The 13,182-nt window shown below is 48.6% G+C and overlaps 2 protein-coding genes and 1 long non-coding RNA gene across 7 annotated transcripts in view; 2 read left to right on the top strand and 1 right to left on the bottom strand.

Moving 5' to 3' along the window:
* Nucleotides 1–13,182, bottom strand: part of LOC308580862 (uncharacterized protein) — a 194,933-nt gene that overhangs the window by 9,033 nt on the left and 172,718 nt on the right. The gene's annotated exons all lie outside the window — the stretch shown is intronic.
* The window catches only part of LOC308581426, a 131,128-nt gene that overhangs the window by 103,708 nt on the left and 14,238 nt on the right, over nucleotides 1–13,182 (top strand). The window lies entirely within an intron of this gene.
* On the top strand, nucleotides 2,785–12,550 carry LOC308580620 (zinc finger protein with KRAB and SCAN domains 4-like). Of its 4 annotated transcripts, XM_081182545.1 has the most exons (9): nucleotides 2,840–2,906; nucleotides 3,869–3,926; nucleotides 4,012–4,498; nucleotides 5,568–5,694; nucleotides 7,415–7,548; nucleotides 8,190–8,304; nucleotides 9,440–9,525; nucleotides 9,814–9,940; nucleotides 10,872–12,550. In XM_081182545.1, the coding sequence occupies exons 3-9, from the start codon at nucleotides 4,082–4,084 to the stop codon at nucleotides 11,690–11,692; spliced, it is 1,827 nt and encodes a 608-aa protein (XP_081038671.1). In that variant the 5' UTR covers nucleotides 2,840–2,906; nucleotides 3,869–3,926; nucleotides 4,012–4,081; the 3' UTR covers nucleotides 11,693–12,550. The 4 variants fall into 4 exon arrangements, with proteins under 4 accessions (XP_081038672.1, XP_081038670.1, XP_081038673.1 ...); XM_081182546.1 differs by lacking the exon at nucleotides 3,869–3,926 and having other exon boundaries at nucleotides 2,785–2,906; nucleotides 7,469–7,548; XM_081182544.1 differs by lacking the exon at nucleotides 3,869–3,926 and having other exon boundaries at nucleotides 2,785–2,906.

Below are 13,182 nucleotides of genomic sequence, written 5' to 3'. Positions count from 1 at the left end.
AATGACATTCATTTTCTGACCCTAGCTACAATTCTGCTGTATCTTATATCAAGTCAGAGACACTGGCTGTATAGTCTGAGGCAGTTTTCCCTTTCTGTGTTTAGTTGAATGTCTTCCTCCTATGTACAAGGCCTGACCTAAAAAAGACAAAACTTCCCTTGTTCTTTCTCCTCAAATGATATGCTGTTTTTGCTCAGTTTGACTCAGTACAGTGTTAATCAGAATTCCTCTCTGGGCTCTGTCTGAATTTTTAAAGCGACTTTGGTAACAAAGGCTGAAGGGAGTTGGGAGTGTCAATAACATCTTTTTGGCCTTTGCCCAATGTGCTCAGTTATCCCTCACCGCGGGCTAGATAACCTTCATACATCTATAACAAGGAGTCTTGTGGCAATTCAAAAACTAACATGTTTATTACTGGTCTGCATTCATCTCTCTTGGGAGACAGTGGAGGACTGTGCCTTTGGGAATGAAGTCGAGCTATTCAAAGGTCACAGTGCTTGTTGTGCCAGTAGAGACCGATAAGGGAGAGACATGTTTGGACTACTGCAATGTGCTCTACCTTTGAAGGTGACTTGGAAACTACAACTAATCCAGAATGCGGCAGCTAGACTGGTGACTGGGAGCGGCCGCCGGGACCACATAACACTGATCCTGAGAGGTCTGCATTGGCTCCCAGGACGTTTCCAAGCACAATTCAAAATGTTGGTGCTGAACTTTAAAGCCTTAAACAGCCTCAGCCCAGTATACCTGAAGGAGCGTCTCCACCCCCATCATTCAGCCTGGACACTAAGGTCCAACTCCGAGTGCCTTCTGGCGGTTCCCTCCCTGCGAGAAGTGAGGTTACAGGGAACCAGACAGAGGGCCTTCTCGGTGGTGGCACCCTCCCTGTGGAACGCCCTCCCATCAGATGTCAAGGAGATAAGCAACTATCTGACTTTGGGAAGACATCTGAAGGCAGTCCTGTTTAGGGAAGTTTTTAATGTTTGATGTTTTCTCGTGTTTTTAATATTCTGTTGGGAGCTGCTAAACAAATGAGCCTAGGGCTTGCCGATAGGAAGGTCTGCGGTTCGAATCCCTGCAGCGGGGTGAGCTCCCATTGCTCAGTCCCTGCTCCTGCCAATCTAGCAGTTCGAAAGCACGTCAAAGTGCAAGTAGATAAATAGGTACCACTCCGGCGGGAAGGTAAATGGTGTTTTTCTGTGCACTGCTCTGGTTTCGCCAGAAGCAGCTTAGTCATGCTGGCCACATAACCTGTAAAAACTGTCTGCAGACGAACACAGCCTCCTTCGGCCAGTAAAGCGAGATGAGCGCCGCAACCCCAGAGTCGTTTGCGACTGGACTTAACTGTCAGGTGTCGTTTACCTTTACCTTTGGGAGCCGCCCAGAGTGCCTGGGGAAACCTAGCCAGATGGGCGCAGTATTAATAATAATAATAATAATAATAATAATAATAATAATAATAATAATAATAATAATAATAATATTGTTATTGGGTGTGGGTGGATGAGACATGAAACTAGTTGACCTTGCCTTCCATGGGGCAGAGGAGAGTTGGAAAATGTTCACAAAAGGGCAACCAAAATATGATTATGATGATGATGATGATAAAATTTGTACCCACCCCAACATCCGGAGTTGCCCCAGCCACTCTGGGTGGCTTCCAACAAAAGTATAATGAAGGATCACACATTTAAAACTTCCCTCCACAGGGCTGCCTTCAGATGTCTTCTAAAAGTCAGGTGTTTATTTCCTTGACATCCGATGGGCAAGGGGCACATCATGCGCCTTCTGGTCCCCACCCAGCACTCAGCTCTCTCTCCGCGGATGCCAACTTGAATAAAATATTGATCAGATGGCACAGTGCATACCATTTGAATGGCAAAGCCCATTAGCTTGCTGGGAGGGCTGGCCCCCTCAAATATTTCACTGGGGGGCCAAAGCCCCCTGGGAGTTGGCTCCTATGGCTCACACCTGCAGCTCCTGGAGACGGTCAGAAGCAGCCACATCTTGGGAAATGGGCCGGCTAAACCAGGTGAGGGTAGCCGATGGTTCTCAACCCTCAGTGAGTTAGGGGCTTCCCCTGCATGAGAAGGCGGGCTCTGGCAGCCCAGAAATCTTGCTTGTTTTTCTATGACCCCCTTCTGGATTTGGGGGGGGGGGGGGTGGGAATCCATGTTCCCAAACAGAACAACACTCCAAGCACAGGAGCATTGAAGGCCATTTGCACCTACATTTCCCCCTCTGCGTGGCTCCCGGGAACATGTTGTTGTTTAGTTGTTGAGTCGTGTCAGACTCTTTGTGACCCCCTGGACCAGAGCACGCCAGGCCCTCCTGTCTTCCACTGCCTCCCGCAGTTTGGTCAAACTCATGCTGGTAGCTTCGAGAACACTGTCCCACCATCTTGTCCTCTGTCGTCCCCTTCTCCTTGTGCCCTCCATCTTTCCCAACATCAGGGTCTTTTCCAGGGAGCCTTCTCTTCTCATGAGGTGGCCAAAGTCTTGGAGCCTCAGCTTCAGGATCTGTCCTTCCAGTGAGCACTCAGGGCTGATTTCCTTCAGAATGGAGAGGCTTGATCTTCTTGCAGTCCACGGGACTCTCAAGAGTCTCCTCCAGCACCAGACTTCAAAAACCCGGGAACATAATGGTGCGTAAAGGCGAAAACAACAACCCTGTGGAGGAGGCAGCCTGTCTTGAAGAGGGAGGGTTGCAATGCAATGCAAAGCCCCACCTTCCCCGAAACCTCTCCAATCCCCACGACGACTCCTGGTGGCCATTAAAAAAAAATATGCAGAAAGACAGAGAGAGGCTGGCTAGTTTTGCATTCCTAGAGAGGCCCCTGTCTGCGTCGGGGAGCCACTTCCTCCTCCAATTTTGGGACGGTGGAGGGAGGAGGTTTTTGCTGAGAGGTAAGGAGACGTGATGGGTGGGGGTCCATGCATGGGTGGGTGCACGCACGCAACTGCATGCATGCAGTTGGGGTGGGGGCGAGCCACGGCTGCACAGAACGCAATAAGGTTCCCAGGATTCCCTTCCTGCTAAAAGTTTGGGGAGGGGGGCAAGACTCTGAGCAAAGGCCCAGCTATGTGCGGGGCAGGGGGAGAGCCGCTGCCAGTCGGGGGGGGGGGGAGCGGGAGGACTGTCCTGGTCAGGAGCTAGCAGTTTGTCCTCCCCTCCCCATGCAACTGGTATTTAAATATTTTTTTATTTCATGGTTCTGGAGTTTTGCATGCAGCTGGTCCACAGAAGCCCCTGAAAGGCTCTTGATGCTCCCAGAGAACGGGGGGGGGGGATTGTGGAGAGGGCAGGAGGATCCCACCACCCTCCAAACTCCACTCCCCAGGTGTAGGTTTCCTAGGGAACGCAATTCCCGTCATTCTGTGGCTCCTCTGTGAATGCACAGAGTTCCTGGACCCTGCGTGCGTTTTGACATGGTATGGTCTAACCTCAGGCTTTAAAACTGTTCTCAGTATTGTGCTTTAATGTTGTAACCTGCCCCAGGACCTTAGAATGAAGCGCTGATGATGATGATGATGATGATGATGATTTATTCATACCCCACCCAACTGGCCAGGTTTCCCCAGCCACTCTGGGCAGCTCCCAACAGAATATTAAAAACATGTTAAAGCATCAAACGTTGAAAACTTCCCTAAACAGGGTTGCCTTCAGATGTCTTCTGACCATTAGGTTGCGGCGCTCATCTCGCTTTATTGGCCAAAGGAGCCAGCATACAGCTTCTGGGTCATGTGGCCAGCATGACTAAGCCGCTTCTGGCGAACCGGAGCAGCGCACATGCTTTCAAATTGCTAGGTGGGCAGGAGGAGCTCACCCCGTTGCGGGGATTCAAAGTGCCAAGGTCGGCAAGTCCTAGGTTCTGTGGTTTACACCAGAGCGCCACCCGTGTCCCTGTGGTGAGAAGAGAGCGATAGGTAAATGCTTCTAGGGGAAGGGAACAAAATCACCTGGCCAGTGGCCTTCCCTGATTCTTTGGGGGGTTTGCTTTCTTTCCTGAAGGAGAAGATCAGATTGGCAGCAGGAAATGCCCTTGTAGGATTGAGACATTGCCTCTTCCTTCAGTTCCACAATGGAAGTGCCAAGCCGGGCAGGAGAGCAAGCAGAAAAAGACCCTCACCCCATGCAGTCTGGATGCAGTGGGAGATGCTGGGAAGGGACTGTGCAGAAGATCCCGGATAAGGCAGATACCAGCTCAGACCTTTGGCGCCAGCGGTTCAGGGAATTCTGCTACCAGGAGGCCGAGGGGCCCCGAGAAGTTTGCAGCCAGCTCCATGACCTTTGCCGCCAGTGGCTGAAGCCGGAAAAGCACTCGAAGGCCCAGATGCTGGACCTGGTGATCCTGGAGCAGTTCCTGACTATCCTCCCCCCGGAGATGGAGAACTGGGTCAGGGAGTGCGGAGCGGAGACCAGTTCGCAGGCGGTGGCCCTGGCAGAAGGCTTCCTCCTGAGCCAGGAGGAGGGGAAGCAGCAGGAAGAGGAGAAACAGGTGAGAGTATTTTCATCCAAGTAGTTTGGAGAGTTGGAAAATGCATGCAAGAAGATTATATTCCAACATGCCCAACTGAACGATGGGGGTGGAGACGCTCCTTCGTAGTTTAGCTTCATACTGTGTGACAAAGTCCTTCGTTTCATCTGTCCTGAATCTTCCAACATTCAGTTTCCTGGGGTGTCCACGACTTCTAGCGTTATGAGAGAGGGAGAAATAAACGTTCCCTTCCCATTTTAAAGCCCTATACGGCCTAGGACCCTCGTACCTACGGGACCGTCTCTCCTGGTATGTCCCACGGAGGACCTTACGGTCTTGAAATAAAAACATCTTGGAGGTCCCGGGCCACAGGGAGGTTAGGCTGGCCTCGACCAGAGCCAGGGCCTTTTCGGCCGTGGCCCCGATCTGGTGGAAGGCTCTGTCACAAGAGACCAGGGCCCTGCGGGACTTGACATCTTTCCGCAGGGCCTGCAAGACAGAGCTGTTCCACCAGGCCTTTAGCCAAGGCATAGTCTGACCCCTTCCTTTTGTAATCCTCATCGAACTCTAGCCCAATGGCTGCCATTAATTTGACTCTGAATTGATTTTAGAATGAATTGATTTTAGAATGTGTTTCAATTAAACGATTATGATTTTATGTAAACTGTGTTATTATTACTGTTGTTAGTCGCTCTGAGCCTGGCTTCGGCTGGGGAGGGAATTTATTATTATTATTATTTTCTCCATGCCATTGCATAATTTTATAAACATATACCATGTTGCCCCTTACTTACCTTGTTGCTAAACTAAAAAGCTCTAGAATCTGCCACCTTTCCCCATGGGGGGGGGAGTGTTGCCCCCATCATCTTGATCCTTTTCTGAACCACTTCCAACTCAACAGTACCCTTTCCTAGGCGAGGCGACCAGAACTATCCACAGAATTCCAAATGCAATCATACCATAGAGCTGTATGACGGCATTGTGATACTGCCTGTTTTCGTTTTCGGTTCCTTTCTTGACGACCCCCCCCCCCCGCATGGATTGTTCCTCTTAACCTGTTGCCTCCATGGGATCCTTGCTTCTGTTTCAGGTGCAAGGCCCACTCCTGGGGGTCGCTGCTGGTTCCTCCGAGTTGGAGAACGCCCCACACAGTCCCTGTCACAAGCTGCTCTCTGTTGGCGTCGCCCAGGAGATTCGAAGTCGGGGCGTTTTGCTGGGTAAGAGAGGATTCCTTTCTTCCTAAGTTGTTGGAATTGTGAGAAGTTGCGTTTCCTTCATTGCAAGGGGGTTGGACTAGATGACTGCGGCCCTTCCAGCTCTATAATTCTACGATTCTACACGTTCTCAGGAGAAATTCCTACATGAACAGCTCCAAGACCACTGGGTCTCTCCTTTTGTGGGCGCCTAGAACGTAATGAGCTGTTTATTTATTTTATTTTATTTTATTTTTTCAATTTACCTTTTTTTAAAAACAACAGCAACACTTTATTCCAAAACCGAAAAAGAATTACAAACTTCAAATTCAAAATCCATATTCATTTCTTAATGTAAGCCTATTATATAGCTGATTAAATTAAAATATACCTAATTGCCATAGACTTCCCTTTGCAACGCAATTAGAAATATTATAAATGCAACGCAATTAGAAATATTATAAATGCAACGCAATTAGAAATATTATATTAGAATTTTTTATAAATTCCCCTATAACCTTCCCACTCCCCTTCACCCATGTGTGATCTCAGTATTTTTCACTTCTTCCATCTTGTTGTGTTGTTGTAATTTAATAGTTATTCAATTGATTCTTTTATTATTTCCTTCCTTACCCCTGCACGTTTTACACATTATCTATTAATATTCCAGTTCCGGAACCTTATTTTTTTTCATGTATTCCTTCACTCCATCCCACTCTTAAATTATTCTCTGATTTGAATGGCCTCTAATGATTGCTGTCAATTTTGCCATTTCCACAGCAAAGAATTGGAGGGAGGAGAAAACACCATCATTATTAAGAATGGCAAATCAAGCTCTGTGAGTTTGTGGGAATGGTTTGTAATGAGCTGTTTATATGCTTCACTGACTCACCCCCCCCCCCACTGTGTGTTTTTGCAGAGGGGTCATAGAGTTGCAAGGGACCCGAGGGTCATCTACTCTAACCCCCTGCGATGCAGGAATATGCAGGTGTCCCGTACGTGGATCAAACCTGCAACCTTGGCATTATGAGCACCACGCTGCTTAGGGAAGTTTCTGATTTTTTTCGTGTTTTTAATATTTTGTTGGGAGCCGCCCAGAGTGGCTGGGGAAACCCGGGCAGATGGGCAGGATATAAATAATAATTTTATTTTTATATTATTTATATTACAGTGGGCTCTCGGGTTGCGAATGTGATCCGTGCAGGGTGCACGTTCACAACCCGAAGCGTTCGTAACCCGCGTCTGTGCGTCAGCGCACACTCGGGTTGTGATTCGGTGCTTCTGCGCATGCACAAAGCGCGATTTAGCGCTTTTGCGCATGCACGACCGCTGAAACCCAGAAGTAACCCGTTCTCATACTTCCGGGTTTCGGCGGTCTGTAACCCGAAAAAACACAACCTGAAGCAGCTGCAACCCAAGGTATGACTTTATTTATACCGTGGTACCTCGGGTTAAGTACTTAATTCGTTCTGGAGGTCTGTTCTTAACCTGAAACTCTTCTTAACCTGAAGCACCACTTTAGCTAATGGGGCCTCCTGCTGCCGCCGCTCCCCTGGAGCACGATTTCTGTTCTCATCCTGAAGCAATAGTAGTAACCCGAGGTACTATTTCTGGGCTAGCAGAGTCTGTAACCGGAAGCGTATGTAACCCAAGATACCACTGTATTGTATCCAGCCTTATGCAGAGTTCATTAATGCACAATTTTTAAAAATTATTAAATTTGTATACTACCTTTCACCTGTAGATCTCAGGGCGCTTCACAACAATTTCAGTGTTTCTTCCCACCACCATCTCACAGAGAACGAGACGACGTCACTGATGCTCTTGAAAACATCTCTTTACGGCGGGTCGGGAATGGCTGCTAGACCTACTGCTCAGGTAGGGAGAGGACCACACGAGGCAAACGAGTCCTAGACAATGGCTAACCAGGTGCCCCGAAGAAGCAACAGCAGCATGCGTATTGCATGTATGACGATTGCTGCGTCGGGAGGAAGCTGCCCAGGCCTTCTCCCGATGAGACATTTGCCTGCCAGGCTGCACTGGTCTGTGTGGCCGCTCATGACGCTGCATTGCCCAGGGCAACATCCCACCAGGCTGTCAGGAAACTGCCCATGGCCCCGTATGACTTGCCACCAGGTCTCCTCGACCCCCTCAAGATTGGAGGGGCTGAGCTCCATATCTCCATGGGGCTGTAAATGGAGGGGGCTGTTGAGACTACTTTCCAGTATTATTGCTTCCCCTCACAGGCTCTTAGGCTTATCGAATCCCGCCGCTGTCTCCACTTTACTGTGGCGATCACACAAGGTCCCCGGACATTTCACCGTCTATTGATCCCTGTGCCACCACTTTATTTCTCGCTGCCACCACCCAGGCCCTACCTGGTTATCCGTGTCTTACGTAACGAGACACCAGTGCAACCTTGAAATACCCAGCACTTGTAAAAGTTTCTTTCTCGCCCCTTTGCAAACCTCACATTCTTTGCCTCACTGCTCTTTCCCTTTTTCTGCCTACTGTTTTAGGAGGTGGGAGAGTGCAAACTGGTCCCCAAGACCAAGAAGGCTCCCCTGGATCCCACACAGAGGCCGTGGCTCAGGTGGGTTGTGGAAGAGGGTGATGGAGACGCCTCCCCCCCAGGTAAGGATTAATAGGGGTCAATTTCAGCCTGATCTGTCCCTTGATGGTGTTAGCCACTGCCAGCTCCTCCCTTTTTTCCAGCTTGTGATAGACATTTGGGATGGATAAATGAGAGCACCTCTTCATGTAGCACACATTTGTTGTTTTTTTGATAATAATCTTTACTAGTTCTCATTTACAACAATCCAATCCAATAACAGCCTCATTATAACAATGCCAAATTATAATACAATTAAAAATACCAATCATTGAGATGCCAAATTATACAATTTAGGTGGCCCTCTGCGTGCTGGAATTAATGGTTTGATGTTTCCCTTTCTGTCTGTGTTCCAAAGTCTTATAAATTTCATTCACGCTCCATTCCAGGTAAAGGTAAAGGGACCCCTGACCATTAGGTCCAGTCATGACTGACTCTGGGGTTGCGGCGCTCATCTCGCTTTATTGGCCGAGGGAACCGGCGTACAGCTTCCGGGTCATGTGGCCAGCATGACTAAGCTGCTTCTGGAGAACCAGAGCAGCGCACGGAAACGCCGTTTACCTTCCCGCCGGAGCGGTACCTATTTATCTACTTGCACTTTGATGTGCTTTCGAACTGCTAGGTTGGCAGGAGCAGGGACCGAGCAACGGGAGCTCACCCCGTCGCGGGGATTCGAACCGCCGACCTTCTGATCGGCAAGTCCTAGGCTCTGTGGTTTAGACCACAGCGTACCAACCCCTTATATCGCACCTGCAGTTTTAACGACTTCCATTCGTACTGACGCATTGAATAATTTCTGCATCTACAGATGAAGCATTCAAACTCCCTCCTTCCTGTGTGCCTGTAGTATTTCTTCCCATCCTTGTAATTTATTATGTCTACCTTTTGTCAATTGTTGTTGTTCTCCTGCATGCCTTGGGTGTCCCATTGCTGTTTCAGAAAATCTCCATTGTTTTACAGCTACAAAAGTGACACTGTCCCAATAAGTTTCCACTTTTCCCCATCTTTCTCTCAGCCTGGGAGGGGGAGCAAGCTGTCGAACTTCAAATAACTCAGTAATGAGCCTTATCAACTTCTTGGCAACTTCTTGAATGACCCAGGCAGCTAACGGGATCAGATGGCTGCAGAACCTGTCTGCTTTTTTTTTCTTCCTCTCAGGTGGTGAAATGATCTTGGAGCCTTATTCTGGTTCTTCCCCTCTTTGGGATAGAGCTAAAGCAGTTGATGTGCAGTCCATGGATCAGGTACGAGAAGAATTGCTTTCAGGGACACATTCATAGAAAGTCCAAACCCATGCAATGCAGGAATTACACCCAAATAATCCCTGACCGATGGCAGAGATTGGCCGAGAGGGGTGGCAGCAAAGACTGGGCATCCTTTGTGATGCTTTCAGAGACTGTCTACTTGGAAGTTTTTTGAATGCACATTAGATCTTACAGGGGAAATTTTGGGTACCTCCACCTTTTTTAACTTCATTGCTGGATTCTTAACATTGCCCATGGGAAGAAAATATTTTCCTTCTCTCCTTTCAGGGTGTGGTGACATTTGAAGAAGTGGCCGTGGATTTCACAGAGGAGGAGTGGGCTCTGCTGGATCCAGACCAAAAATGTCTGCATAGGGAGGTCATGGAGGAGAATTATGGGGATCTGGTCTCCTTGAGTAAGCAACCCTCTTTGCCTTCTGCACATCTTATGGCCTAGACTGTAAGCTTAGTTGCCAATACAGTGGTACCTTGGTTCTCAAACTTAATCCGTTCTGGAAGTCTGTTCCAAAACCAAAGTGTTCCAAAACCAAGGCACGCTTTCCCATAGAAAGTAATGCAAAATGGATTAATCTGTTCCAGACTTTTTAAAACAACCCCTAAAACAGCAATTTAACATGAATTTTACTATCTAACGAGACCATTGATCCATAAAATGAAAGCAATTAACAATGTATTGCAGTCACACAATCAGTCAATCAGTAGCTGAACTGGGTTCCACACAGTCACAAAAACAAAAACGCAAAATAAATAGCAAAAATAGACAGACCTTAGCGTAACACTCAAAATGGAGCACGTTCGGCTTCCAAAGAAAGTTCGCAAACAGGAACACTTATTTCTGGGTTTGCAGTGTTTGGGTTCCAAGTTGTTTGAGTACCAAGGCGTTTGAGAACCAAGGTACCACTGTACGGAGTGAGGGCCCGTCTGCACTTTACACTACAAGCACTGGCGGAGGAAGAGGAGTGTGGGGGGAGCGTAGTGCCCCCGGCAGCGTGATCCTGTTGGGGTGCCATTGCGGCTGCCTCCCCGCCCATGCTGGGTGCCACGCCCCGCAGGCGGCGCACCACCCCCCAGGACATGCGCCACGCCCCGTGGGTGGCATGCCACACCCCCGGGACACGCATCAGCCCTGCTCCCACCTGCTTTTCGCCCCCCAGTGCTGGAGCATGAAGCTCCGCCACTGTCTACGAGAAGTATTGTACCACTTTAAACAGTAAAAGCTTCTTGAAAACCAACACCTTACTGTTTAATGAATACCACAGTTAGTAGGGTTTCTTTCCTGATTTGAAAGATCCATTTCTTACCAGTTTTCTCTTTCTGTTCCTCCAGGGGGTGGGAGAGGAAACAGAGAAGCGTGTGAGCAGCAGAGCAGGAAAACTGAAACAAAGAGGAAGCTTGTTGATTTCCAGAGCTGTGACTGCTCAGAAATCCGAGTGCATGAAGAGCGTTGCCAAGCAAGCAAAAGGAATAATATTCCGCTACGTGAAGATGGCGCAACTGGCAAAGCGGGCATTAGAGCACATCAGAGAATCCACACAGGGGAGAAACTGTATAGATGTGCCGAGTGTGGAAAGAGTTTCACCGAGAGCACAAGCCTAGTGAGACACCACAGGATCCACACGAGGAAGAAACCATATGTGTGTGCGGAGTGCGGCAAGAGCTTCACTCTGAACACAACCCTGAGAAGGCACTACAGGATCCATACCAGGGAGAAGCCGTACACGTGCTCAGAGTGCAGAAAGCACTTCAGCCAACAAACGACCCTGATCTCCCATCAGAGGACCCACACCGGCGAGAAGCCCTACCGATGCTCCGAGTGCGGCAAGAGCTTCAGTAGGAACATAAGCTTGACGTCGCACCAGAGAATCCACACTGGGGAGAAGCCGTACACGTGCTTGGAATGCGGAAGGAGCTTCGCCGAGAGCACAACCCGCACAAGACACCAGAGAATCCACACGGGCGAGAAGCCATATCGGTGCTCCGAGTGTGGAAAGAGCTTCAGCGTTACTGCAAGCCTCAAGCGGCACTACCGGATCCATACCGGAGAAAAGCCATACAAATGCTTGGTGTGCGGAATGAGATTCAGCCACATGAACACCCTTACCTCGCACCAGCGAACTCACATGGGGAGGAGCATTCATACAGGTTAAAATAAAAATCGTAGTAGAATCATGGAATCTTATATTTGTGTGTTCTACTGACGGAAGGTACTCTAAGATAAAATTTAATTGGGCCACAAATCTCTTGCTGGAAGGAAAAGAATATGGCGGCTGTGATAAGAACGCTGCAAAGATTCTGTGATTTGGAATGGAGTACAGTCATACCTCGGGTTGAAGTAGCTTCGGGTTGAGCATTTTCAGGTTGTGCTTTGCGGCGTCCCGTTAGTAACAGAGCGCGTTACTTCTGGGTTTCGCCACTCGCGCATGCGCAGATGCTCAGAATGATGTCATGTGCACGCGCAGACACAGATCCCGTTCGCATCCAGAGGTACCACTGTATTAAATCTTCAGCACGTTCGAAAACTGTCCACCTTTTCCAAGGCTGAGGGGGAAATGGCGAAGATCTGCAACATGTTTTACCAGTGAGACAGAATGGTTTCTAGCAGACTGTCACCTGTTCCGAGACATCGAAGCAAGGGATGGAGAGATAAGACCACTGAGAAACTTCGAGATTCAGTTCTGCCCAAAGCCACGATGGGAGAAAACAACATCTGGGAAGCGAAAGAGATAATATCATATATGGAGAGAAGGAATCTCTATGGACATCAGTTTTCACACGCATAGCAGAATAAAGATAATAGTTTGAGTTCCTCACTTGAAGCTTTATAAATTTATATAATGTAACATCATGAATGGAAATAATTAATTATGTAGCTGTTGACTGAGGGATTATTATAACTGAAATGTAACTGACATTAATGAAGGTCATGGAACGCAGTGATATAAGATCGGAAATGCACCCAAACCACCATGCAGGGAGCCACTTTAATTAAAATGTATTAATTGGAAGTTGATTGGCTCTTTGATTATTGGAAAACTAATTTTTAAAATATATATATTTAAATGGATAGAGGTCCATTTGAAGACCAGCACATTTGGGTGGTTGGCAGAGTTCAGTGGGAAAGGATTTCCGAAGCTGTGGGGACCTCCGTAAAATGGCCCTATCCCTCAATTCCACTAATGTGATATTTCTTAACCCAAGCTAGTACGGTAACAGCTTCAAGCAAATCCCAGTCCACCTCTTCAGGCCTTCGTCTTTCTCCTTGGCGAACACTCCCTAGCCCAGGGGTCAGCAAACTTACCGCCGGTGTCTCCAGCGCTGATCGTGCGGCGGGCCAGAGGGTGGGAGAGCGTGTGCTCATATGCGTGCACGCACCCTATCTCCGGCGCACTTCCGGGTTGGAGGAGCACCAGAAATAGCTTGTGCACACATGTACAGGCCTCCTCCGACCCGGATGTGCACTGGAAATAACACTTGTGCATGTGCAAATAACACTTGCGCATGTGCACAAGCTATTTCCGGTGCTCCTCTGACCTGGAAGTCAGCAGCGGCGGTAAAAGTGGGCGGTGGCAGCGGGTGGCGGGGGTCACCGCAGGCCGGATAAACGAGTCCTTTGGGCCTTATCCGGCCCCCGGGCCTT

This window comes from Podarcis bocagei (assembly GCF_964188305.1).
Source record: "Podarcis bocagei genome assembly, chromosome: 2".
Taxonomy (NCBI): domain Eukaryota; kingdom Metazoa; phylum Chordata; class Lepidosauria; order Squamata; family Lacertidae; genus Podarcis; species Podarcis bocagei.
This window is presented reverse-complemented; position numbering and strand designations above follow the sequence as displayed.

What these genes read in the sequence shown, in the direction of transcription:
- LOC308580620 (XM_081182544.1), top strand. Translation starts at nt 4,082, where the DNA reads ATGGAAGTGCCAAGCCGGGCAGGAGAGCAAGCAGAAAAAGACCCTCAC. An exon ending in AGCAGGAAGAGGAGAAACAG is followed by an intron (nt 4,499 to 5,567) that starts GTGAGAGTATTT and finishes CTTCTGTTTCAG; the next exon opens with GTGCAAGGCCCACTCCTGGG. An exon ending in TGGGGATCTGGTCTCCTTGA is followed by an intron (nt 9,941 to 10,871) that starts GTAAGCAACCCT and finishes CTGTTCCTCCAG; the next exon opens with GGGGTGGGAGAGGAAACAGA.